Source organism: Gopherus flavomarginatus, chromosome 17, assembly GCF_025201925.1.
Source record: "Gopherus flavomarginatus isolate rGopFla2 chromosome 17, rGopFla2.mat.asm, whole genome shotgun sequence".
NCBI classification, from domain to species: Eukaryota; Metazoa; Chordata; order Testudines; family Testudinidae; genus Gopherus; species Gopherus flavomarginatus.
The window spans coordinates 11420954-11447842 of NC_066633.1; the positions used below are offsets into that span (position 1 = coordinate 11420954).

The 26889-nt window shown below is 53.3% G+C and overlaps 1 protein-coding gene across 1 annotated transcript in view; it reads right to left on the reverse strand.

Annotated features, from left to right (window-relative positions):
• HMCN2 (hemicentin 2) overlaps positions 1-26889 on the reverse strand; it is a 121122-nt gene that overhangs the window by 25617 nt on the left and 68616 nt on the right. Inside the window, exons 41-68 of the mRNA XM_050926079.1 lie at positions 25564-25687; positions 24627-24802; positions 24071-24167; positions 22449-22568; positions 21888-22049; positions 21014-21295; positions 20234-20401; positions 18538-18651; positions 18138-18224; positions 16275-16466; positions 15674-15847; positions 15018-15131; positions 12718-12860; positions 11831-11981; positions 11115-11333; positions 10120-10233; positions 9055-9242; positions 8794-8890; positions 7207-7368; positions 6523-6636; positions 5512-5714; positions 5338-5419; positions 3570-3701; positions 2528-2671; positions 2210-2369; positions 1226-1350; positions 939-1122; positions 460-557 (exon numbers count right to left, since the gene is read on the reverse strand). Coding sequence (XP_050782036.1) covers positions 460-557; positions 939-1122; positions 1226-1350; positions 2210-2369; positions 2528-2671; positions 3570-3701; positions 5338-5419; positions 5512-5714; positions 6523-6636; positions 7207-7368; positions 8794-8890; positions 9055-9242; positions 10120-10233; positions 11115-11333; positions 11831-11981; positions 12718-12860; positions 15018-15131; positions 15674-15847; positions 16275-16466; positions 18138-18224; positions 18538-18651; positions 20234-20401; positions 21014-21295; positions 21888-22049; positions 22449-22568; positions 24071-24167; positions 24627-24802; positions 25564-25687 — 4126 coding nt within the window. The remainder of the gene's footprint in view (positions 1-459; positions 558-938; positions 1123-1225; positions 1351-2209; positions 2370-2527; positions 2672-3569; positions 3702-5337; positions 5420-5511; positions 5715-6522; positions 6637-7206; positions 7369-8793; positions 8891-9054; positions 9243-10119; positions 10234-11114; positions 11334-11830; positions 11982-12717; positions 12861-15017; positions 15132-15673; positions 15848-16274; positions 16467-18137; positions 18225-18537; positions 18652-20233; positions 20402-21013; positions 21296-21887; positions 22050-22448; positions 22569-24070; positions 24168-24626; positions 24803-25563; positions 25688-26889) is intronic.

The window sequence follows — 26889 nt, forward strand, 5'->3', positions numbered from 1 at the left end:
CTCACACAGCCTGTCACACACTGGCCACTGGTGGCCTAGCTTGGGTCTGCTCCTGCTGTCCATCCTGCCACTCCTCCATCCTCTGGACAGTAACAGACGGGGCCCCCCGTCTCCAGCCAGCTCTCCAGCCATCACTCCGTCAATCTCTCCCTCCATGATCAGTGTCACAGTGATTCCCCATCACACCCTGCATTGCCCCTGGCTCATTTCTTCACCAGCGATCCCCTCCAGCCAACTAGCCAGTGACCCCATCCCCCAAATCTGCGTTTAGCCAGTTTCTCTTCCCCCCACTTCCCAGCCCCTTTCTCCCATACACTCCTTTCCCGCCCCCATTTCCCCAACCCCTCTCTCTCCATGCTTTTTTCTTGTCTCAGCCCCAGTCGCCCCTTTCCCCCCACACTCCAGGCTCTGCCCTCCGCAGCGGACCCCTCAGTCACACAGGTGACATTCCCCTCCTACCCTGGATCTGCAGGATGAAGCTTCGCTCTGCTACTCCCGCCCGGCTGGACGCAACACAGGTGTAGATTCCAGTATCCGAGTCCTGCACCGGAGAGATCCTAATTCCCAGGGGTGAGGAGTGGGGTAAGATGATGATGAATCAATTCAGAGCACATGAAGGCCAGCTTGTGGCTTCTGCTCCCCACTCCCTGCTGTGCCACCGTCAGGGGACAGCTGAGTGCACACCACATGGCGTACGGCTGCCCTCCCAAAGTACCGAGCCGGAGAGACAGTGGGCTGAACTTGCAGCTCCTGCTGTATCTCCAGTGGGACCGGTGGGTGCTCAGCACCTCTGAAAATCAGGCCCCTGGACATTCAACACTCCGCTGAAATGCAGCCACCTCTGGAGTGGGCAGTGGCAGCCACGCAGGTGCCAGGCACAACAGTGCAGGAGTACAGGGGGAGGATTTTGGAAAGCACCCGGAAATCTCCTCTCTTACCTGAGGGCGCGTCCTGCAGAAAGCAGTCTCACCCGATGGGAGAGAGGGAGGGGCAGTCCATCCCTCAGCCAGCTGATCTGTAAGGGAGGGGAGCCCCGTGCTTGGCACTCCATGGTAACCAACCCCAAGGGGGTGCTGCTGATGACCTCAGAGTCATTGGCCCCTTGCTCGATAGTAGGGGGAACTGAGGGGGAGGAGAAAGGGTTGCCATTGAGGGGGTTAATCTTTGCCCCCGCCCAGCAGCTAACCCCACCTGTGCCCAGTGCCACCCAGCATGCTTCACTTACCCAGGACGTTCAGCGTGTGGAGCTTGGTGTCCTCTCCGGCCCTGTTCTGAGCCAGGCAGGTGTATGCCCCTGAATCAGACTCCTGCAGCCCCTTGAGGAGCAAGGAGCTGCCATCAGGAGATAACCTGCACACACAGGGAGAGGAGTCTCAGTAAGGCAGCAGAACCCACTGGGGCCACAAACAGACAGACACCATGGCCTTGCCTGGGTATCAAACCTGTGATCTTATGTGCCGAAAACACAAGCCCCTCTCACTAGAGCTAAAAGATTAATTCCCTAAGCCTTAAGTATCAGGTGTTATCGTTGCGGGAGCCAGCCACTCGAGCTATGTGCACTAAGCCAACCATTACATTCAATGAAAAGCATCCCTGCCCACCCTGGCTCATAGCCATTGATGGATCTATCCTCCATGATCTTAGCTAGTTCTCCCTTTAACCCTGTTATAGTCTTGGCCTTCACAAAATCCCCTGCAAGGAGTTCCACAGGTTGATGGTGTCTTGTGTGAAGAAATACGTCCTACTGTTTGTTTTAAATCTGCTGCCTATTAATTTCATATGGTGACCCCTAGTTCTTGCATTATGAGGAGTAAATAACACTCCCTTATTTACTTTCTCCACACCAGTCATGATTTTATAGACTTCTATCACATCCCCCCTTAGTCGTCTCTTTTCCAAGCTGAAAAGTCCCAGTCTTATTACTCTCTCCTCATATGGAAGCCGTTCCAGACCCCAATCATTTTTGTTGCCCTTTTCTGAACCTTTTCAAATTCCAATGTATCTTTTTTGAGCTGGGGCAACCAGATCTGCATGCAATATTGAAGGAGTGGGCGAACCATGGGTTTACACAGAGGCAATATAAAATTTCCTGCCATATTCTCTCTCCCTTTCCTAATGATTCCCAAGATTCTGTTCGCTTTTTTGACTCTCGCTGAACATAGAGCCACGCCGCCCCTCTGCAGCACCAGAGCCCTAGCAAGAGGCATACCGGAGGCGAGGGGCAGCATGCAGTTCCAGCGGGCTCCCATCCTTCAGCCACGTGACTTCTGGAGCTGGCTGTCCTTCCACTTCACACTCCAGCTTCACCCCGGTGCCCTCCAGAACACTGTGCTCACTGGGGATGCCTGCGCTCAGGATCCGGGGCACCACTGAGCGGAGAGAGGAGACAGTAATTGGAGAGCAGATGAACTACCTGACCCCTTTATAGCCCAAACTACATCCTCAAGAGGCCTGAACGCTCCCACGACAATCCGTCTCCATCCCATTCGGAGGCAGCCTGTTCGCTGCAATGCCAGACAGGGCCTACCTTGCACTGAGACGATGAAGTCTTTGCGTGCCTCTGCTTCAAGGCTTTGTGCCAGGCAGGTGTACCGGCCCACATGGAAAGGCTGCAAGCGGCTGATCTGCAGCTGCCCGCCTCGGAACACCACTCCCTGCTCCACGCTGCTCTCTGCAGGGGAAAGAGAGCGCATCATTTCAAAACAAGTCCAGAGAACTCAGCTTCTCCGCTGTGGAGGTTCCCTCGGGCTTGCTCGTCCTCAACTCACCTCTGGAAAGGAGGCTTCCCACATTTCCCACTGGAATTCCCCCCAGCAGGACCTTGGGACCCCATTCTCCTCTCGCTCATCCTGGGGTGACTCAGCAGCACTGCCCCATGCAGCGCTGGGAACTTTCTGCTTATGGGCATGAAACGCTGGGTCACAACAACTTCACCGCACAAAATCAAGATCAGACTCCAGTTCAAGTCGAACACAGTAGGATTGGGGTAAACCCAGATAAAGCCAGATAGCCTGGTACTTGCATTTATATTATCTGGAGACTTTAATTCTGCAGGGATCTAAACAACATGTCGGTCGGCGATTTCCACTATCCCAGAACTGAAACACCACAAGGGAACCAGAGTTCACATGATTTTGGCTCCATAAACAGGCCCCCAAGGCTTTACAAGAGTCCATGAAAAACACATAACACCATGAACATGCCCGAAGATTGCCCCGCATACCCCCTGGTGTTTATTTCACAAATTATAAGATGCACTTCTGTCACTTAGATCTCAAAGCACTTCACAGACGAATGAGCCAGCTCTCATCCCCACACCCGGTGAGTGGGGAATTCCCACTCTAGAGGATGGTAAACTGAGGCACAGAGCGGTTCAGCTCACAAAGCACGTTGGTATCAAAACCGGGAACAGGACCCAGATATCTGCATCCACAGTCCTGTACTCTAAACCCAGAAACCTCCCTGCCCTGCTAGAAGCGCTAGCTGTGTGCACTACGGCCAGCTAACACCCAGCCCTGCTATCCCAGCAGCCCGTTAAGACAGCCGGTGCGGTGATGTGGCCTCCTTACCAAGCAGGGCCCCATCTTTCAGCCAGGTGATGGCAGGAGGGGGAACACCAACCGCCTCGCAGGTCAGCATGAGGAGACTCCCCATGGCTCCGTAGACCATCTCCTGGTGTGGGTTCTCAATGGTCGGGGGGGCTTTGGGAGAGAAGCAGAATGCACAGGGAGGCTCAGTCGCTGCCACTGGGGTTGAGGAACACCAGGACCCCTCTGCATTTGCTGAGATTACATTCATAAGGCACAGCCATGGAGGAGCCCTCCCCCCAGCTCAGACAAACAGTAAACACCACTCAGCACTTTCACCCGGAGTTCCCAAAGCTAGGGGGAGTGCCATTGTCCCCATTGCACAGGTGAGGAAACTGAGGCACACCGTCAGGCAGCAGCCTGCTCAAGGCAGCAGAGCTAGGAACAGAACCCGGGTCCCCTATGTGCTGCCCCATGCTGCTTCCCTACTCAGCACTCCTCTTGCAGGGACTGTACCTGCAGGCACAGCACAAAATGCTAAAATAAAAAGTGACTCCCATCTTCGGTGGCTGTCAGTGACAGAGGAGTGTCTGGAGCTGCACACTGGCCCCAAGTCCCCACTGGGCTCTGCGAGGGGCTGTTACCCTGGGGACTGTGCTCACACTGAACCCTGACCTGCATTTCCCAGCTGCCCGGCCTCTGAAGATAAAACCCCAGAGCTGAGAGCCCTCAAGTTTTAGAAGTGTAGTTTAAAATCGAGATCTGGATTGCAGAGCCCAGGGGCCCATCTACCCCTGCGAGTCCTCTCCCCAGCACTAACCACATCCATAGTCACAGTCCTGCAGCACTGACCTAGCATCGAACTAGAACAAAAATGGGTATTCCTCCTCCGGAAAAAACTTTGCATTTCAGAGAACAATCAAAATCAGAACTGGATGGCCACTGCGCTGCCTCCTGCTTCCCGTCTGCCTTGTAAGCCAGGTTCTCTGGTTGAATTACGTCCCCTGTGGTCTCCACTCTTGGTGAGTGGAGGTGGTGCATCATGGGAGATGAAGGCTATGTCCACAATGCACCACAGTGTGGACTACAGGGGTGTGAAGTGCAGAGTGCACCAAAACGTTACGTTCCAACTGTCCTGTGTGAACGCTGCTGAGCAAATGAAAAGGTACCTAGTTCGCATTAGCATAGTCCCATTTCAGAGAGGACTGCGTTAATGCAAACAAGGTACCTTTTCGTTTGTGTCAGTGAATCCACACAGGGCAGCTGGAATGAAACATTGTGGCGCACTCTGGCATTCATACCCCGACTGTCCGCACTGCGGTGCAGCATAGAGAAGCCCAAAGTCTAGCTGGGGAGCCCACACCATAGAGAAGAGAAGCATGAGGCACCAGAACTACAACTCCCACGAGGCACTGCAGCAGCATTTCAGAATGCAAATAGTTTTGGGGCATTCTGGTTTTTGACCCATAAATATGTATAAATTCTCCACAGAAAGCAGACACTTTTCACACAAATGTTCACTGAGTCAAAGGTCCAATTTTCCATCCAGAGCAGTTTAAACAGGCAACGGCCAGCCTTACTTCTGACCTTTCCTCTACTGAAAAGCTTGATGCAGATTAACTTCCCCTATTCAGGGCAGCAGAGACAGGGATGGTGTAGACAGATGCTGTTACTGGTCTCACTTCCAGATCTGCCAAGTAACCTCAGCCCTGACCTGCACCCTCTCACGACCCCAGTCCCAGGTCTCCTGAGACAGACTGAATCTGGAGAGAACGGATGGAGGCACACGGTTTAAACCCTCTTCTCTTACCTTGGACGGTGAGCATGAAGGTTTGTTCTGCCTCTCCTGCCACATTGGTGACTTTGCAGCTGTAGAACCCTTTATCCGACACCTGCGAGAAGGAGGGAATCGTCAGAATCTCGCATGCAGGGCACGGACAGATGAGCAGGTGGAACGGTTTCCCTAGGTACAACCTAACCTTACCTGGGCATTGTCAATCTCCAGCCTCTGCCCTCTCAGCAGGGTCCGAGCACCATTCCCTAGTGCCAGCTGGTGCCCGTTCTTATACCAGGTGACCACAGGCTCCGGCAGAGCATCAGCCTCACATTGCAAAACAGCAGTCTCTCCGGCACGCACCATCACGACCTCCGGCTGGCCTCCAGGGGGCTGCGTGATGGAGGGGGGAACTTTACCAGAGAAAGAGAGGGAGACAAGAGGCTCTAGTATTGCTCGATGATGGGTCAGTATATTTCCTACAGAGGGAACAGTCTGCCCACAGAGAAATTCAAAGATCTCTAGGGAACTAGCCTCCCCACGCAGGCGTAGTTAGGACACACACTTCCATGTGTGCATGTCCCCCCATACCACACAGAGGCTATTCATGAACCACATGGACAGGGACAACTTTCCAAAGGAGGTCAGAGGCAGGCTGCAGCTGCACAAATGCATGCAAGTGCAAATCGTGCACTTAACCCCTTGCAGGCCGTTGCATGCACAAATGTTGCCAGGGGCAACTAAGCAAGCCCTGTGAAAATCTGGCCCAAAGGGATACAGCCTCCTTTCAAGCATAGGTATAACTCCCAAAGCACACTTGCTTTTAGAGATCCTGGCCTTGGGGGCAGCTGCCAAGGCACCAAGTTTCCAAACTAGTTACTAGCTGTAGCTGTGTGCAATCACAGTAGTTTGTGAATGCCTGGCCAGGCTGGCCCCTGGTACAATAGTTACTATTTTACCCGGTGTTGGATAGGGAAGGTGCTGTTCAGTAGCTGCACCAGAACAGAGGCTACTGCTAGAACAGAGCTGGCCTGCGTCAAGCACAGACAGATGGGTCTCCACAGGAGCCAGAGGGGAACTGAAGGCTCATGTGTGGCATCGCGTGCTCTGCTGCTCAATTGCAGCTTCAGTCCTGTTGATCTGATGGAACCAGAAAGGCTGAGGGGGAAGATGTTGGCCCACAGTGCACAAGGCAGACCAGTCTCAAAGGCCTTTGCTCACCATAAACCCGGAGAAGAAAGAGCTTCTCATCTCTGCCGGCTGCATTCAGCGCCACACACGTGTACTTCCCCCCAGTGGAAATCTGCACTCGAGGGATCTGTAGGATCTGAGAACCTGGAACAAGGAAAGGCCAAGCAGGCTGGGGCTCATTGCCCGGCTCTGTCCACATGGCTCCAAGTTAGCACCTGGCCACACCCACCCACCAGCCTGCTCCCCATGCTGCATCTGGATAGTCATACAAATCTCTCTCATGGCCGCCTCGAGCAGAGCTGCTACTGAGCTCAGTGGGAGACCCAGGCACAGAGAGGTGGCAGGATACAGCCTCCAGTCCATCATAACAGCAGGTCAGCTGCCAGGTCAGGGTTACTTTTCCATGTTGATTACAGGAAGTGATGAGAGAACTTTTCCAGCCTCATCCATCAGAGAGTGTCACAGATGGGATCATCCACTCTGGCAACTCCAAGCTGGGATTCTCAAAACAACCTATGGGATTGGTGCCTAAACCCCTTAGACTCCTTTGAAAATTCCAACCTTACACTCTCTGTATTCGGGATCAGTTTATTAAGTGTGTTACTGGCCCTATAAGAAATGTAACCTCCCATCAGGAAGCAGCCAGCCAGCTCTGACAGGAGAGTCCCTGGCTTATTAACCAGTCTGGGTTTTCACCTGCACAGCCATACGCACCTGGGATGAGGACAACCTCCTCGCTGAGCGGCAGGGTTTGGCCATCCTTGTACCATGTGATCTCGGCAGCAGGATGTGATTGGACATGGCATGTCAGGGAGAGGCTGCTATCGACGACAGCAGTGATGCTTTCGGGGTTTGCTCCCGCTATCCTGGGTGGAACTGCTCCTCCCAAAATCAAAATGTGTTGATTAGAAATCTCCCCCCATTTATCCAGGTGCTGTCCATGCCGAGTGCTAACCAGCACCGCAGATACAGCAACAGGCAGCAAAAAGAGCTAGAGAGGAGAAAGGATTGGAGCGTGGACATATTAAACAGCAGCCTGGAGGTAGCAGAGTGTGGAAGGCCAGAGAGACGGGAGCCCTGTCTGGACACTACACTCAGTGTAAAGAGCAGGCTATTGGGTCACAAACGTAAGAATAAAAAGCTGCCAAAGGAGGAGGGAGCCAGTGTGAAATACAAACGCTACGTGCTGACTTTATCCTCAGTCTCAGACCTGGGTTACCAGAACTGCTTGGACAGTGGCACAACTTGGAAGATGCAGGGCCCGGAGAGAAAAGCGAGCACAGAACTGCATTCTGAATGGAGGGAAGCCGTTGTTATTACCCTAGCGCCTAGAGGTTCCACCCAGGTCAGACTCAGCGTGTTAGGGGCTGCACACACGCAGTCTAAGGGTAGGGCTACACTGCAATCACGGAGGGTGTGTGTGTGTTGCAGCTTGCGTAGATACACCTGAGCTAGCTTTAGCACTGGGGCTGCAGCCGTGTTCGCTTCAGCACCTGTTGTACAAACGCACCTGAACCCCTAGGTAATGACTTGCAGGCTAGTCTGTGCCGAAGAACGAGCTGCTGCAGCTTCACTGCTCTGGTACCTGAGCTAGCTGGATCAAAGGCAACTCACGTGGGTCTACACAAGCCGCACTCGCGCCCCATGTAGACAGACCTTATGAAAAGGAACAACCCCTGGCCCCCAAGGCTCATAGACCATCAGAAACTATATGGAACAAGAGTTCAAAAAGCAGAAGGGTCCAAGCCTGCCTGCAAAAATCACACCAGCAAAACACACAGTTGCAGCACCACATGTTCAACGAGTGCCCTGGGGGCCTGCCCAGACATTTGCATATGCATTTACCCGGTTTGTGCGTGCAATTGTAAGTGGGCAATATGGCACCCACATGTTTTGCAAACAGACTTTGAGCCTCCGTTTGTGTACCTCGATAAATATATCTGCTGGTTATAGCTACAGCTGTCCTCCTAGCTCAGATTTTCATAGGCTGTAGGATCTAGGCTCAGTCTTTTCAAAACCCATAATACTGCTTGTGCCTGACACGTGGCATCCTCCAGGATCCTTAAGTCTGCCTCCCTGTGTGGTGCTTTAAGCACCTGCTAAGGAGATAAGGGAGAAAAATAGGATGGATGGAGAAAGAGAAGGTTCGGGATAAACTCATCAAGAGAGCGATGAGCTACTGGGTGCCTGGGTAGATAAATTATTGGAGGACTCAAGGGGCTGACCAAGAAGGAATCGGAGAATGGACCACTTGGATTGGATAATGGACAATCTGGAGAAGGGTCCACTTGAATTACTCACCCAGAACTGTGAGAGCAAAGCGCTTCTCTGTAGAGCCCTCCCGATTCTCTGCCACACACACATAGCTGCCAGTGTCTGCCACCTGTACTGAAGCCACCTGCAAAGGGAAAGCAAGATCCCTGCTGAGACGGCTAGGAGTCGTCACAGGCACTCACCAGCGGATTCAGAGCAACAGCCAAAGAAGCTGCACTAACACCTCCAACACTGGGTGTTTTCTGCCACTTTTCACCCACTGCAGAGCCTGCTGGACACAACACCCACCCGCAGGAGCCTGCCGTCCTCCAGGAGCTGGTGCCGGGGGCTGGTGGTGACGGGCAAGTCATTGTGGAGCCAGGTAATTGCAGGCACTGGGTTCCCAGTGACTTCACACTTCATGTGAGCTGTGCTGTTAGCAATCACTGTCACCTCTTCCACCAACTCCTCCATATTCCCCTGGATAACGGGGGCAGCTGGGGACAGAAGAAAACCGGTCAGTTATGGGCTGCTCATCTCTCAACCCTCCTAGCTAGGGAGAAGTCTGACCCAGGCCTCCCTCTCGAGCGGAGGGAGCACCAGGGCAGGGTCTCAACAGTCTCCATCCTTCAATGCCCCTTCATTCTCCCACCTCCCACTCACCTCCCACTTCCCATGATCTTATCTCACTTTGCTCCTTGCTGCTATCCTAAGTTTCTGCAGTTCAGTCGCCTGCCCTCTCTGTTGTCAGGGAGAGCGCGGTGCCACTCTGAGGTAGCTTCAGAGCTGGGAAATGAACCCAAGAGTCCTGGCTCCCAATACCCTGCTCCAGGAAGAGGCACCACTGTCTCGGATATGCAAGTGTGACAAGAGCTCAAGGCTTCTCTCACCCACAGGGAATGTCTCGGTTCTAGGTGTGTCCAGCCCCTAGCAATACAAATCATTATTTATTATGTGCTCCCCACCAGCCTCTCCCGCCCTTGGCAGGTGTCCCTGGGAGCGATCTCTGAGCCAGCCCATGGCACTCACATCAGGTCATCTCCCTTCAGCAGACGATGACCGAGACTGATGCTCTTCAGAGAGAACCTGAGTATCAAGAGCTCGGGGACGGGGCCAGATTTCGCCGGCAACACACCAAAGAAATACAATGTTACGGGTGTCACCTGCAAGGGCTTGCCAGCTCCTGAAGGGAGTCGCCTCGACTACTCAGCCCAGCTGCAGGGCCGGGGCGGGCAGAAGACCTAGGGGAGGGAAGCAGCTCCTCAAGATCATTCAAGGTCCTGTGTGGTTCCGGCTTTCTGCCGGGACCCAGAGGCAACGACCTGTCACTTTTACATCCCCTTGGCCCCATGATGTCTTCCCCTGGATACTCACACAGCACCAGCAGTTCGTAATGCAGCCAGTCCTCTCCTGCCTCATTGGCTGCCTGGCACGTGTACCTCCCAGCATCCTTGGCTCTGACCGCAGGGATCTGCAGGATACGTCCCCCTGCCAGGCAACAGAGAGTTGGTGGGGGGACAGCAATGGCTCCTAGGAAACCACTGTTCTCCTAGCAAGAGAACTAGAGCTGTGAGCTGCTTTGTGCGCAGGATGGGGTCAGCGAACCTCCATCGATAGACATGTTCTCAATGCTGCCTACGGACTCATTCTGGCAGCAGAATAGGCCATGCCCTCCCGCAACATCCTCTCTGGCAAAGCTAATGGGTCTGGGCCCAAGAGCAGTAGAACCTGCTAGGGGCACACTCGTGTATCCGGCCCCTCTGGAGCACTCAGAAGGATGTCGTAACGAGGGAGGAGGAGGCAGCCACTTAAAAAGGGCAACACAACGAGCTAGGAAACAGGACAGGCAGACGGCCAGAGAGATTCCCACTGGGGAGACAGTCACATTTCCAATGCTTGTCCTTGCACCGTTCCTGTTGCTGCTGTCATACATTTCAGGAACACTAACAGAGCCGTAGGAGGCTTCCTGAACATCTGGCAGCACAGCAGGCGTGCACCATTTGGCACATCCAGCAGTACAGGAGGGGCATCCCCCCAGTGCACCTAGCACATCCCATAGTACAGCAGACGTACATCACCTGGGCATGCTGGAAGATCCGGCAACGCAGACATTGGTGTACTTTAGCTGAGCACACCTGAAACATCTGGCAGCCAGGGTGGTGCACTCCCAAACCTGGAATGTGCGTTAGCACAGCAGATGTGCATCACCTGGGCACATCTGGCATACTGTAGCTGGCCAGGCCTAGACTGCCCAGGAACCTGGCAGGTGCTCTGTATCTGGAATGCCTAGCAGCTGTCAAGTAGCTAAATGAAGCTTTCAGCATTGTCTGACCACACTGAAGTTTGCATCGATAAGCCAAGCTTGTTACCTAGCAATACTAAAACCCCCTCCGCAGTGGAGAGGGGCTCTCCATCCTTATACCAGGTGAGCTTCGGGGGCGGGATGGCATTCGTGTCACAGTACAGGGAAGCCGGGCTATTGACTGTCACCCCCCGGTGCTCCGTCATCTTTCCGTCCTGGTCTTCCTCCTGGTAGTGGATCTGGAAGGCTGTGCTGGGATTTCCCTGCCTCTGGAACAAGGGGGGCACTGAAAGAGAGGAAGCAGCAGCAATCAATGCATACTGGGGAAAAGACCCAACAGACACATAGGCAGCCAGCAGGGGCAAGCGGATCCAGGGTGGAGGGATTAGCCAAACAGCTTAGCTGTGGGAAGTATTCTCACCCAGTCCCCCGAAAAGCACTCTCTGGACACGCGGGTGGCTGCATTCTTGGAAGGGGTAGGGGCTGCCTGTTGCTGTTCTAGATCTGCTGGGATTCCCAACCCATTTCTGCTCCCTTTGTGCCTCTCCCAGCTGAGGTCAGAATCTGGCCCCAAACGAAAGCTACTTGGGCCCTTTGGGCTCCACCTGAACATGGGATCTCACTGCATGGTGGGTGAAATAACACCACTTCCACAGTGACTATTCCCTGCCCCCCTCTTAGAACTCCACTTCCTGCCTTCCAGGGGCTCAGCCCCCTTACGCCTTCTGCTCCCAGACTCTCATTTGCAGCTGTGTGACCAGCGGCTCCGGGAGAGAGACTTGCCTTGAATATGCACGTTGAAGTCCTTATCGTCTTCGCCCACTGGGTTGGTGGCGATGCAGGTGTAGCGCCCCGAATCCGAGACACGGGCGGGACTGATCCGAAGAAGCTGCCCTGCGCTGAGAACCTGGAGATGGCTGTCGCTCTCCAAGAGCTGGCGAGGAGACACCCAGAACAAGGATGTGGGGGAGGAGGAGGAGAAGGCGGAGTTAAACCTTTCTCATGGTGATTAAATGCCAGGATCGAAGCCTGGAAAACAGCCACAGGAAAATACAAAATCCAGACCCCAAGCTTTACAAATGGTGCCTTCCTCTCCCAGCCAGCTGGAAACTGCTCTTCATTCACCAATAGATACCTGGCTATTAATCATCAGAGGGCTTCATTGCCTTAAATAAGCACATTATTTCATGAGAATCAGTGTAGAGATCCTGAATCTGAATGAACACGGAGTAAAGAATTACCCTTCCCTGCCTGCCCTCATGGCAGAAATGGCTGTCGGCAGCCCAGAAGAGAGAGCACACCCTCTCAGGGACCAATAAGGGGGGCTGTTTTGGTTGTATTTCTAGGCATCATTAGGCAACTGACTGTGCCCAACTGCTGTGCAGCTCCCTGCTCTAACAGGGGCTGACCAGGTTGTCACGAGTCCACCGTCTCCTTTGGACTCCAGAAACCTGATCAAATGAGAACAGCTGCCCAGGATGAAAACAGTCTGTCATGATGGGGGAACTCCCCAGCCTTCCCCACTGCAGTCCCATTGATCCTGGCCCACTGAAGTCCATCAGTCTCCTCCCCTTGGCTGTGCCTTTGGAAGGCTCCAGTCTCTTTAGAAATGGTTATGAGTTTTCACTAGCGACACTGGCAGTTTCTTGCCTTTTCTTTAGCAACCTCACCTGCCCATCCTTGTACCACTGTATGGTCGGCTTGGGCACAGCCCAGGACTCGCACTCCAGCGTCAGGGTGCCGTTCACCTTGGTTTTCACCTCCTTCACGGCAAATTCCCCCAAAGCATGATCTTTGGCAATCCAAGGAGGAACTAGGAACCACGACACATGAATACAATCAGGACAAGAGAACCATCTCCCTCCGCACCTGCCCTTTGGTCTAGCCACATGGGCACCGTGATGCTGGGACACCAGCTGACCGCTCACACCAAGGCCTCACTGAGCACTGACAAATGCATAGCTGAAAACCAGTCGGCTCATCTGTGTGCTAGTACTGTTCAAACAGATATGAGAGTTATGAGAATGTGTTCAGACTTTATGAAATGCTTGTAGGGTGCTGCATGTATTAATCTGACTTAGAACATCTGTACCCTGTGTTTGAAGGTGATATTTACGTGTTTGCTCTGTGACTATAGAAATGTTTGCTTTAAAACTGTAACCCCCCCAACCAGTCAGGAGAGAAACATTCCCCAGTGTGAAACTCTAGTGACCAGAAGAGCTGTCATCTCCTCTCCAACAAAAGAAGGTCCATAGACACCAGAGAAGATATTGTAAAACAGCAGGGGGTAAAAGACTGTTGAGTGTCCCCCCACACCGATGAAGAGGAGACAAAACACTCATCCCATCAGCTCGAGCTCTGGGGAGAAGGGAATAAAACTCCCTGTCAAGAAGAAATTGTCATCCCTGTGCTGCTTGGACTTCAGGGAGAGGGCAAGATTTCCAAGCATAAGCTAAACAGCCGAGGATCTCTTGCTTGGGTTACCCCTAAAGGACATATAGAATTTGCACATAACAGCAGCTTCCAAGACTAACTCATTTGTGGGTGTATATTTATCTACTTTAACATTGTAAACAGCTAATGTCTTTTTCCTAGTTAATAAACCTTTAGTTAGTTTATTATAGGATTGACTACAAGCATTGTCTTTGGCGAGAGATCTAGGGTGCACTCCACCTGGGGTAAGCAACGGGCCCTTGGGACTGGGAGTAACCTGAATATTGTGATTTTTACTCTAAGGGATCATCTATCGCAAAGGGAAGCTTGCCTAGGTGACAAGATAGATCAAAGTACCCAAGGGACTGTCTGTGACTCCGTGGTTAGGCTGTTTTAGTGCCTGAGGAGTTTACATTTGATGCTTGGTTGATGAAATCTAATTATAGAACATACAATCAGTCTGGGCTTTGTGCCTTGGCTTGCAAAAGTCTGCCCTGAGGCTGGGACCCATGTTTGTGAGCTACTCCAGACAGCCTGGCCGGCACATACCTGTGCTGTAGGCGTGCAGCAACAGCCAGCCAGCGAGGAGTGCCAAGGAGAACCCTGCCTCAAGGAGCACAAGGCAAAGCAAATACAAGTCAGTGCAAAAGAAACCCACTGCTCCGCTGCCAGGAGGGAGGGCTCTTCGGAAGGGATTGGAAGGCAGAGGTTTAACATAAGCTGAGATAGAGCCTGCTGCAGCACACGGGGTGGATGATACCCTGAGTGGGAGCAGGAGACAAAGGGAGCAACCAGGAGGGAAGGGTGGGCATTGCTACTGGGCATAAATAGCCCCCTCTCAGTGCACAGGGAATGCTGATCCAGCTCAGGTAGGACATACCCCCAAGAGCAGCAGGAGAAGGACACGCAGGGAGCTTTAGCAAAGGGCATCTAGGGCAGGATCCCTTCTTGGGCTAAAATGTTCATATCATAAAAGCTGCGGCTCCATCCGGCACATGGAACACGCATGTGACAGAAGGAAAAGAAGCCGCTGTGGGACAGTGTGATGCAGTAGGGACTGTCTGTGTGGGGAGGGGAAGAGCAGGGGAGGACTTTAGGGGATGGACGATGCCAGGGCCTGTAACCTAAGCTAGGTAAGGGAGGGGAAAGGTCAACACCTTTGCCCGGGAAGGGGACAAAGGAAGGGAGTGGCAGGAGGGAAGCAGTTTGAGTTTGGGCTTGGGGCTGTGTGGGCGGAATTCAGGGTATCCTAGCTAGGATCCAAGCACCCTGAAAGCCCAGAAGGACTCGGTGGAGGGGTCCTGACTGTGCCTGCAAGCTCTGCTGTAACCTGTGTTCCTGTTGTCCAATAAATCTTCTGTTTTACTGGCTGGCCGAGAGTCACTGTGGGTCCCAGGAAGAGGGGTGCAGGGCCGGACTCCCCCACACTCCGTCACAGACAGGTCCGAGCAGTAGTCGGCAACGGAATATAGTAATTATAGTAATAATGGAAACATGAGGCCTTGGCAAAGCTCTTTGAGAGGGGCTTCATACATACCAAGGACCCTGACTTCATAGCTCTTCACAGCCTCCCCGAGCTCATTGGTGACGATGCAGGTGTACCTGCCAGCATCCTCTTGCTGGGCATTCAGAATCTGAAGCCCCCGGCCACCTGGTCAGGGAAAAGAACTCTCCATGATGGAGCCTACTGCAGCCCTTAGTCACTCCGTTAAGAAATAAGCAGGTGAATCATCCCGACTAGCAATCCCTGGCTAGAACACAACACAGCGTAGGCTATGAAAAGAGCAGCTATTCCCCAGGAATTGCGGCTGCCTGTCCACACACAGCATGAGCAGCAGCAAAGCACCTTCCTCAGAGGGCCCCGCTGACATGCCTCGAGTCTGAGCTGCAAAGGTCATGTCTGCAGCACAGCCTCCAGGCCTATAAAATCACTAGTGTTGCGCTGGCACAGCTCCAGCAGGCACCAGCTGAGATGATGGGTTTGGGAACGTCAGCACCCATTCAGTAAGAACACGGTCCAAGACCTCATCCCCCACCCAGGCCAGAGAACCCTGGTCACACGATCGCCCTGGACCGGACACAGATGCGAAAGGCTCCATATCCAGTCCCTAGTCCGTGTGACCAGTCGGGAAGCAGTTACATGAAGTCAACAATGATTCCGAGCAACCACATTCACTGAAACTGATACATTACCAGGGAGCAACCGGGCGTTTGTGGAAGCTTGGAAAGGAAACTCGTCCTTCAGCCAGGTGATGGTGGGGGAAGGGTAGGCCAGGGCCTCACAGGGCAGGGATACTGGGTTATCGATCACTACGGTAACATCGTCCGTGGCACCCTCGTGGCTCATCCCAGGAAACGTGGGACTAACTATGGGAAAACAGAGATCATTATTGAATGGAGAGAGAGAGAAAATGTATCCGATTTCCGTCACAGCTGAGACTTTCCACCACTTCACTCCGCCCATCAGAGTGTGCAGCGCTCAGCTCCTCCGGCTGACAGCTGGCCAAGCGAGGACTAAAACACCCGGTGCAGACAGAACCTCAAGCACTGATGTAAAAAAAAAAACCTCTGGGGCCAGTTCTACTCCACCCAGCACCAGTGGAAGGGAAATAAGTCCTAGATCACAATGGCCAGGGAAAACGTACCAAATGGCCACGGTTAAACACTCATTGCTAACATGTCTTCATCGGAAACAGGGATACGACCATTCCTCTGGCTCAACAAATTGCTCAAAAGCCCTGGCCCTGCAGGGTGCTGGGAACTTCTTGCTAAAAGGTAGGTGCTCCGTACTTACCTAGAACACTAAGCAGATAGTGTTTGGTTTTATCAGCCACGGCATTGGAGGCCACGCAGGAGTAGCGGCCAGCGCTGGAAACGGTGGTTTGGTTTATCTGCAAGACAGATCCGTCTGGAGATATGTAATAGGCGTCTCTGCTTAGCAAAGGGCTGCCATCTTTTAACCAAGTGATCTCTGGTTTGGGATTGCCTGTATGGTGAAAGGGAAAAGAGATTTAAAAAAAGCATGACTCGGCCTTTGCTGAAGTTTGTCTCATGTACACTCAGCTGTGCTGGAGTGAGCCAGACCAGACCTGGAACCTGGAGCACAGCTCTGAAATGTTTTCCCTCCAGCCACGCTAGGGTTTAAGAAGAGAGCCTCAGCAGCTGTCAGAGAGTGCTGGATAAGCCGCAAGAGCAATGGAGATAAACTGGCCCTGTGTAAATTCAGGCTGGGAGGTTGTCAACCATTGGAGCAGTGAAATTCTGGGACAGCCTCCCAGTAGGAGCAGTGGGGACAAACAACTGACCTAGTTTTAAGATGGGTCTTGATAAGCGTATGAATGGGATTGTATGACGCAAATAGAAGGGATTGGACCGATCCAAGAGGTCTCTTCCAGACCTACATATGGCCAAGAGGTTTCACTATGATGAGGCAGGTGCTCCCATCTCTACCTTACCCCAGTATCTAAGTTTCATCCTGATAAATGGTACCCAAGTGCCATATTCCATATCTTGCCCTGGAATAGGGATCAGCTCCCTGAAGCATTAATGAACATGTGTCTTCCCCTGTTTGTTATCAGAAGAAAGAAGAAAAAAGTGTGGCAGCAGGATGGTGGCTCTATCCAGGCATTGCCAATGCAGCCAGCTTTGCAGGACACGGGAGCCCAGGATAAAGGCAAGTTATTTTCCCTAAAGGGAAAAAGGACTCAAATGCACGTGGATGGCTAAGTCGCTTAAAAAGAGCCTACCCCTTACTTAGATGCTGGGCAGCAAAATGATGATTTATTCCATTTGGGTGTGCCATCACAGGGGTGTCATCACTGCACCTCATCCAGAGAAATAAAAATTGTCCCATGTGGGCACAGAGGGGGCTGGGATAAAGCACCAGTTTATCACCTATCCTCCAGGGAAGAAATCCGAAGGGAAATCTAGCTCCCTGCCCTGCTCTGATGGCTAGCAAAGACAGGTCGTCCTGCAGCATCAGCTAGAACAAGGTCGGCAGCAAATGTTCTCCCCAGGCCCGCAATCCAAATCCTGCTCCAGATCACCAGGAATCCAGGCTAGGGACCAGCAGCTCCTCAGCTGATCTCCGATGTTGCGCCAGCACATACCCGAATCGAAGCCCAAGGGTCCCTCACAGGCAGAGGCACAGAAGAGAGGAATGTGTGGAGGAGGTGGAGGGGTATGAGGAGGCCGTCCTGAAAACGCAGGCAACTCTTATTCCAAGTCCCTTTGGTGACCTCATTTGAAAGCCATGCACTTTTCCGTTAGGAGTAATTAATGTAAATGTGACTGACTCACTTCATGCAGAGGTCAGGTGGTATTTTTTTTAATCATCTGTATTATGGTCGAACCCACAGTCCGCGATTGAGATTGAGGTCTCATTGCACTAGGCGCTGTGCAAACACATAATAAGAGACAGTCCCCCACCCCGAAAGAGCTTACAGTGTAATCGGACAAAAGGTCACAGGGAGGGGAAGCAACTTGCTCAAGGTCACGCAGCAAGTCAGTGGCAGAGGTAGGAATAGAAGCCAGGTCTCCTGTGTCCCAGTCCTATCCACTAGACCACATATCTCGTCTTTACATCTCGATTACCCACCCAAAGCACTACAGTTAAAACTACCTCTTGCTTTTCCCAGCCAGGACCTGCGACACTCACCTGCGGCTACGCAGGACCAGCTGACTGACCGACCCTCAGGCACTTGAACTCTGCCTTCCTCGCCCGCGTTCTCGATGCTGGGAGGAACTAGAAAGCCAAAGAGAGAGAGGGGAAGACAGGATGATTCTCTCACCAGGAGTCCAACCGCACCAAGAGAGACAAGAAACCACTTTCTAGCCACCTAGAGCAAAGGATTTGGGGATTGTCATACGTGAAGGGCCATATTCCAAGGGCCTATGTGACTGTAGCACTTAGCTTCTCCTCTATGTCAGAGAATCTCCATTACAAACCTTGTAGCAGGCAGAGCATTAAAAACCAAGGGGACAGAGGAAATCGTGACAGGTCCCAGAGCAATAACTCAGGTATCTACAGTGTTTCTGACCCAGTGCTTCGTCCTTACCTAGGACCTCCACACTGAAATCCTTCCTAGCTTCCCCAGCCGCATTGTTAGCTACACAGGAATAGAGGCCTCCATCTTGGGCTCGCATGTGCGTCAGCCTCAGAATCCATCCACCTGGAAACAAAAGGGAAAAGCCACAGTGGCAAAGAACAGAGAAACGGCATTACCAATGACGACACCCTGTCCTAGCAAGTCTCTGACATCACCTGAGCTGGCCTGTCCCAGCTCTCTCCTTCACTCATCAGGGCACGTTCCTCAGGTCTACAAGGCCACGTGAGGGGTCTATATAGAGCTCTCTCCACCAGAGTACAGCCAACTAGGAGTGTCCACTAACCCCAGCAGGGACTCCCTCCAAACATGGCATCCTCTTGTGTGCTCTTTCCTCACAAAAGCAATGAAGAGTCCTATGGCACCTTATAGACTTACAGACATATTGGAGCATAAGGTATCCACTCACGAAAGCTCATGCTCCAATACGTCTGTTAGCCTATAAGGTGCCACAGGACTCTTTGTCGCTTTTTACAGATCCAGACTAACACGGCTACCCCTCTGATCCTTTCCTCACAAGTAGCAACTCAGACCACATAGAGGGTGGGTCTATCCTACAAATACAGCCAAGGGTCTTTCTTCGTATAGCTTCAGTCTCCATAACAACTAGGTACTGAATACTGGGTTGGGATGGCAGGGCAGGCCAGTGACAGATTACAACCCTCTGGGAGCAAGGAGGGAGTAGGGAAGAGACCATCTCTCTCCAAGTCTCAATTCCCTCCTTAAGTTGCTCCCAGGGCAGCGTGCCGACACGCTGCTCCTTAGGGTTTGTCTTCACTAGGGAACAGGCAGCATTTACAATGAGAGAGCGACCCCAGCAGGAAGCCCTAGCGGAGACAAGGCAGGAGTTAGTGGAGCTGGTTGAGATAACTCGGAGTGTGTGAGGGAGGGGGCTAGGGGTTATTCCAACTGGCCACACTGAGCCAAAGCTAGCACTTGCCAGGTCTCCACTAGGATAGCTTTCTTCTCAGAAAGAACACACCCTACGCTCCTCGTGGGGATGTAGCCATCATGAGGACAACTTGTCACTGGAAAAGTCAGACAATCTCGCTCCCAGGGGTGAAATTAGCAGAAAATCCTGTCACTGCTGAATGAGTCAGGCAGCTAAAACCCTGTGCACCAGTTTGAACGCTGAGTGTTGATCAGACCTCCCTCCCTCCCCACCCTCTCCTCCATCCTGGTATATCTGGTGCTTTCCAGGGAAAAGCTGCTAACTCTCTGGCAGAGATGTCAGAGGATGCTTGGAAGCATTAAGAGCATCTACACTCCCTGTCACTTCCACTCATAAACCACATATCTGCTTTTATTTCTCAGAGACATTTTCAGTGGGATCCTGCCCAACCCCAAGTGACTCCCAGAGACACTGGCTGAGTGAGCCAAGAAACTCCAGCCTGGCAGTGACTTACAGGCTCCTAACTGTGGAGTGTGGTTGTCTAAGGGCTTGTCTATGTAGGGAAATTGACCAAACTCACTATGGTGGAATACGCTATTCGCCAATACCTATTCCGGGGTAGCTTCCTATGCTATTCCATGAGCTATCCCAGAGCAGCCATTGCACCATAGCTCTTCTGGTCAATTTCCCCTGAGGTCCAAGGTTGCCAGCCAGTCAGAATAAACCTCCCACAATGATCACTCATTAAGGCCTCACCTGACAACAGGCGTGTGCGCTCATCAGGGACGATGGGTGAGTTCTCCCAGGACCAGCTGACTGTTGGGGGCGGGGTGCCCGAGGCCTCACAGATGAGAGTTAGGGCGCCATGCAAAGAGACAGTGACATTGGTCACTGACCCTGGTCCCCTAATGAGCTCAGGGGGAACTAGAGAGACAAAGGGATGATCTTTCATTTACAAAGCAGTCTCCACAGAAGCAGGAAAATAAGCAAATGGCGGCCCTAGAAAATCCAGCTTATCCCTGCCTTCAAACTATGTACCCATGTTCAAAACAGGGGCACAAGGAGGTAGCCCAGAAAATATGCGTGCCTCCATGATGCCTTCAGGACTTAGATCTGTGCCACGGAGCAGCTCACTGTAAATGTAGCTGCCAATCTATCTGCACATCCAAATGTGAGTTTACAAGGGTGACAAGTGCACACGCAGCCAGGCAGGTGACCCAATTCACCAGAGGAACTCGACTGGTTGAAAGCTCGGTCCACACAGTCCAGGGAAAGCAGATAACTTTGGTTCCTTGTCACTCACCCCATCATTTAACCCCCCTGCCATTAGCTGCTGGGGTGGCCATTGCAGTAACAATGCCTAGAGCTTACACAGAACTTTTCACCCTGGCTAATATTATCTCATCCTCACACCTAATGTCCTATGACGTGCATGGTGGAACTTCCCAGTGCATCACCTTTCTCCTGACCCCGCTCTCAGACACCTCACTCCCAAAGTCCCAGAAACAACAGCAGAGCTGCTGCCCACATCCTTACCATGCACAGCAAGATCAAATGTCCTCTCCACTTGTCCAACTGCATTCGCTGCTAGGCAGGTGTAGCGGCCCGCATGGGTGACCTGTGCCCTCTGAATATGCAGCTTCCTCCCCTGCTCCTGAAGAAGAAACGCTTCCCCATTCACCACAGGCTGCCCATCTTTCATCCACGTGACTGTTGGCTGCGGTGATCCCCCGGCTTCACATTCTAGCGTAATCTCACCAGCCTTGGCCACGGAAATCTTCTTTGGGGCTTCGCCGCTGCCGTTGATCACTGGCAGAACTGCAGGGGAGAAGAGCACAGGGCAGAGATACTGCACCGACCTGCTGGGATTCAACTCCTTCTGGGTCTTCTGCAAGAGGACAGTAACTGCAGCAAGCGATTGGTCTGGACCAGCGAAGGAGAGTTATAAGCCATGCCGTGTACTAAGGCAATCCAGACTCTGGGGTAGGGTTCACTGACCACCAGCTGTCTTTAAATACTCAGAACAACAGAGTTACTTTGGACCAGCGGCTCCCAAAGATTGCCTAGCTGAGCCCACGCTGGCTGCTTGCCAGGAACCCAAGGGCAGCACCTAGTTTTGCAGATCATAGCTGCCCTCCTCAGCAGGGAGCTGTTGATTGCAGTGATCATAGGTCCAGCATTCCAAGTCTGACCTGGCCACTTGGATGAAGATGGAGCATGGCATGCTGGGACATGGAGTCTCCAAGGGCCACATCTCGAGAAGCTCTATGATCCATTCAGCCACTCGCACTCCCCAAAACCACTAACGATGACTGACTTACACAGGAGATCTTACTGTTATTCTCCACCCAGAGATTCAACTCCCTGTAGTATAAAACCTCCCTCCTCCCGCAGCGCCTGTCCGACTCACCATCCACCTCCAGCCAGTGCTCCCTTCTGCTGCTGCCCGCCACGTTGCTGCACTCACAGGTGTAAGATCCCTCATCTGTCGTCTGCACCTTCCCAATGTACAGCAGACTCCCCCCTGCGGAGATACGTTTGGGGCGCCCGAGCTCCAAGGCAAGGGGCATACCTGGATGATGGAGTGGGGGAAGAAAACACGTCTCCCCTGAGACTCCTGGCAGCACTAGCTCCCAGGCACACAGTCCTACAGAGGGTCGGATGGTGGTTACACTGAAGTGCCTGCTTCTTCCCATGGAGACAAACCCATGATTGCTTCTGAGCCAGATGCAGCCTTTCCAAAAGGGGCAGCATCTCCTCCTAGCCACAAAGGTGCCACAGGAGCGAGCCAACACAAGTCTAAGTAGGTTTAAATCAATGTGTATATTCGGCTTTGAAATCCAGCCTGGGACCTTCTAGCCCACTGGCTCAGAACCATGCTGTCTAGCTGGCTGGATTAACACTGCAGATCTGGTAGCCCTCCTAGGTGACATCCACTCGAGGAGGAGCCAAGATATTAACACAATCCTACCGTCTTTCTCCCAGGTGAGGGTGGGGAAGGGGATCCCGCTGCACTCGCAGGACAGGCTGATGGACTGTCCCTCCATCACAGACAGGGCAGCAGGCTCTTCGGAGGAGAATGAGGGGGGAACTGCGCAAGACCAAAGAAGGGTATAACTGAGTGCAGGGGACATCAGACATGCGACAGAAGCAGTGGTATGTGATGCTAGCTAGCGTCCCAGAGGACTTAGCTCTGTTTGCTACTTCTCTGGCTTACAGGAAGTGGGTTTGGCCAAAGGAGAACAACGACAAACACGTGACCCCTGCCTATTGCCCCGAAGGGGAACCAACCTGCCCAGCATCACAAACATTTAATCGCAAGTGCCACTGTCAGTCACACAGACTTGCAATTTTGATCCATGTGGAAAGAATGATTTCAACTTTCCAGCTATTAAAAACCAGCAGTATTCTCAATCATACAACTCTCCTACAGCATGACGGTATAGAGAGCGTACTGTGTGACCCATGGGGTTAAAGAACATTCAGACTGGCCAGCCACACTCTTATAGACAGGGCAGGTAGCATTGCAGAGCACTAAGGTAGCCTGACACTTCCCATTATAAGACTCTGTTTTCAGTTGCTTAAAACTTTGCCAAAATTCAGCCATTTGGGCTGAAATTTTCCATGACAGGTGTTTGCCCCCAGCTGATTATTATTAATTATATTACTGGTAATTTTAGCCAAAATGGCTTAGCTGTCCACAAAGCTATGGAAAAATGTTTCACAGCCAGCCTTAATTCTGGCATTTCCTAACTTTTGAGTGCTTGACTTTGTAATTTTAATAAGATTCTTTCAGTGTTATTTGGTGCATGTGAAATATCTATTTTAGGTAGTAATAATGGACCACATACGTCTAAAACAATAAAATAAAGCAACTAAACCATGTCTCAGTGAGATAATCCAGCTTCAGAAAGCTTAGCATAAGGTTATGCATGCAAATGTGTTTGAGGAACTGCACATGAGGACTGTGGAGGGCTGCATTTGGGAGAGGATGTGCCCGTGTGTAAGATAAGGATTTTATCATTGCCAGGGCAGATCCCAAAGGGATGCAGCCTCCTTGCAGAGCGAGGGCACCCAGACTGACAGGACACTGGAATGTTTTTACACAAGGTTTTACCGGCCATTAGGTGGAAAATAGAGATCATTCCCCACCTTTGGGAACAGGGTGTGTGTGTTACGGACTGAACTGCCTTCATGGGATGGACATGATCTAATAAAGTGGATCCATGATGCATACACTCCCCCTCACTAACAGCATCCAGACTGGGACAGCTGAAGTGGGGAGGGACAAAGGTAATTCTCCTTCTTAGCAAGTTTTGAGAGACAAATTTACAGGTGTGGGGCCTGAATTTCAGGCGAGTTGAGCACCCACAGCTCCTACTTATGATTAACAAGAGCTGCCTGCAGGCTCTAAAAATCCAGCCGAGTTGCCACTATTTTCCTGGCTCCTGTAAGAGGTGGCTGTATTATGCCATGTGGTTAAGATGGAGGAACTCTCACAGAAAGTGATATTGGGACATGGGGCCAGGGAATATTCACACCCCTCCAGGGGATCTTTGTCCCCCTCCCATGTTTGGCCAACACTTGGCTTACCCCAGACATTGAGGTTGTAGTGCGTCTCCGCCCGGCCCAAGCGGCTTGACACCTCACACGTGTATCTCCCTGCATCTCGCGCCTGAGCGTGCTCAATCTGTCAAAGCAAGCAGAGCCGAGGTGGGATCGAGAGAAGGGCCCGCAGAGCGCCACTCGCCCAGTGGCAGCACCAGAAATGCACGCCCAGCCCGGCAGCAGAGCCAAAGTCCACTCGCAGCCCAGGTCCATTGTCCAGGTTGCTCCTGGCAACAAGTCCCTCCGTTCTGGTGCAGTCCTGCAGGCATTCAAGCTGGGCCCAGCGGAATCAAGGGACAAGGGAAGTGCTGAGTCAGCACAAAGACTCTCCTGCCCGAGGAACACAGCCTGGGCGAGACAAGGGTAGGCCCATTACTCCATGACTCCGAGCCACACATCTCACGGGAAGGGAGATTCCCTGCCAGGGCCAGGCAGGGGAGAGCCAATGAGCCATCACCAGGCGTACAGGAGACAGACACATTTACTGTAGAGCCAAGTTCTCTGCATTCCCTCCTGACTCAGCATCAGCCAGAATAATCACCTGGAGAATGGCCCTGTCCGCAGAGAGTCGGGCTCTGGGGTCCGGCGGAAGAGGGTGCCCGTCCTTCAGCCAGTGGAGTATGGGAGAGGGGGCTGCATGGTGCTGGCATTCCAGGGTCACAGACCGATTGAATATGACTGAGATATTTAGCTCCTCACCAAGGACATTTGGGGGCACTGAAAGGAAACAACCCTGGGGTAAGATCAATGGGGAAATAGCTCCAGAGGCACTGGGGTTCTGAACTGCCCAGCCCGGAGGTACCAGGGCTAGAAACCGCCGGGCCCAGAGGTGCCAGGGCTAGGAACCACCCGGCCCAGAGGCGCCGGGGTTCTGAACTGCCCAGCCCAGAGGCACTGGGGCTAGGAACCGCCCAGCCCAGAGGCGCCGGGGCTAGGAACCGCCCAGCCCAGAGGCGCCGGGGCTAGGAACCGCCCAGCCCAGAGGCGCCGGGGCTAGGAACCGCCCAGCCCAGAGGCGCCGGGGCTAGGAACCGCCCAGCCCAGAGGCGCCGGGGCTAGGAACCGCCCAGCCCAGAGGCGCCGGGGCTAGGGACCGCCCAGCCCAGAGGCGCCGGGGCTAGGGACCGCCCAGCCCAGAGGCGCCGGGGCTAGGGACCGCCCAGCCCAGAGGCGCCGGGGATCAGCCCTGGTACAGATTAAGCCCTGGGAAAAGCCCCTGTGCAGGGCTGAGGACCAGCCTGTGACAGCCCCTGAGAGGCAGGTGGCCATGCAGTCATCAAACATGGGGTTTGACAATAACTAATATTTACAGAGCTTTAGCAAACAGCCAGATTGGCTCCCCTAATCCGTGTAAGCTGCAGAGCAGCAACTGCTCTAGCAAACACGGGAGTCACTAGGAGGTGAGGTGTGGGGAGGGTGGAATTGGGTTCTGAGGCAGATTCCTCGGCCTCGGGGGGATCAGAGAGGCCTGTACTTACCTTGCACCCGCAGCACAGCATCCCACCTATCCTCTCCCACGGCACTGATGGCCACACAGGAGTACGTCCCTGCATCCGAGAGGTGCGCGCTGGCCAGGGAGAGGACGCGTCCCCCAGACAGGATCTGCACCATCCCCAGAAACAAACCAAAAAGGGATCAGTGACCAGAGGGGTGTTTCCAGCCTCAGGGCCGGCATTAGGAAGTGCGGGGCCCAATTCGAACATTTTCGGCGGGGCCCTGGCAGGGATGACTTAAAAAAAAAGTGGAAAAAAAAGCCTCTCATTTCTTTCATGTGTTATTTACTTTCCATAACTATATAAATAATAAAATTATATATTATATACATTGCATCATATATGCTGTTGATTGGCTATAAATGACCGCCATTTCACATGTGTGGGTCCCCGCCACTCCCTGGGGGTGTGCACATGTGTTGGTCCCAGCTGCTCCCTGCCCCCCTCATTGAAGCAGGTGTGCAGGGTTACTGCCCTGGAAACTGCAGGGCAGCAGTGGACATGGGGCTGACTGGAGGTAGGGTCTGGCTGCAGGCAGGGCAAGGGGTGTGGGGCTGGTTGGAGACAGGGGGTGTTGGGCGGGCTGGCTTCAGGCAGGGCCGCAGGGGAGTGCAGCAGGGGTTTGCAGGTCTGGAGACAGCGCAGTGTGGAACTGGCTGGCTTCAGGCAGTGAGGTGCAGCAGGGGTTGATTGGAGACAGGGCAGAGGGTGCGGGCTGGGCAGGGTGTGCAGGGCTGGTGCAGGCAGCAGTGTGTGTGGGGCTGGCTGGCTTTGGGCAGGGCTGCAGGGGTGTGTGGCAGGGGTTGGCTGGAGACAGGACAGGGGGTTTGGCAGGGGCTGGCTGTGGGCACGGGGCGCAGAGCTGGCTGCAGGTGGGGGGGCCGGACTGGTGTGGGCAGGTCAGGGGGTGCAGCAGAGGCAGCTGGAACCCCAGCCCTTTAAGTAGCCCCCAAACCCCCTTCTACCCAGCCCCGGACCTTTTAAATAGCCGCGGGAGCGCTGGGGAATGCATGGGGGAGGCGGGGCTCCGGCGGCTATTTAAAGGACCGGGGTGACAAAGGCAGCTGGAGCCCCGGGCCCTTTAAATAGCCCCCGGAGCCCCTCACTGCCCCAGGGCTCTGGGGGCTATTTAAAGGGCCCGGGGCTCCAGCCGGGGTCGTGGGGCTTGCCACGCTCTGGCCAGAGCTCCAGCCGGGGTCGCGGGGCTTGCCGCGCTCCAGCCGGAGCCACCAGGATTGCCGCACTCCGGCTGGAGCGTGGCAAGCCCCGCGGCCTCGCTCTCCCGGCCGGAGCACGGCAAGCCCCGCCGCC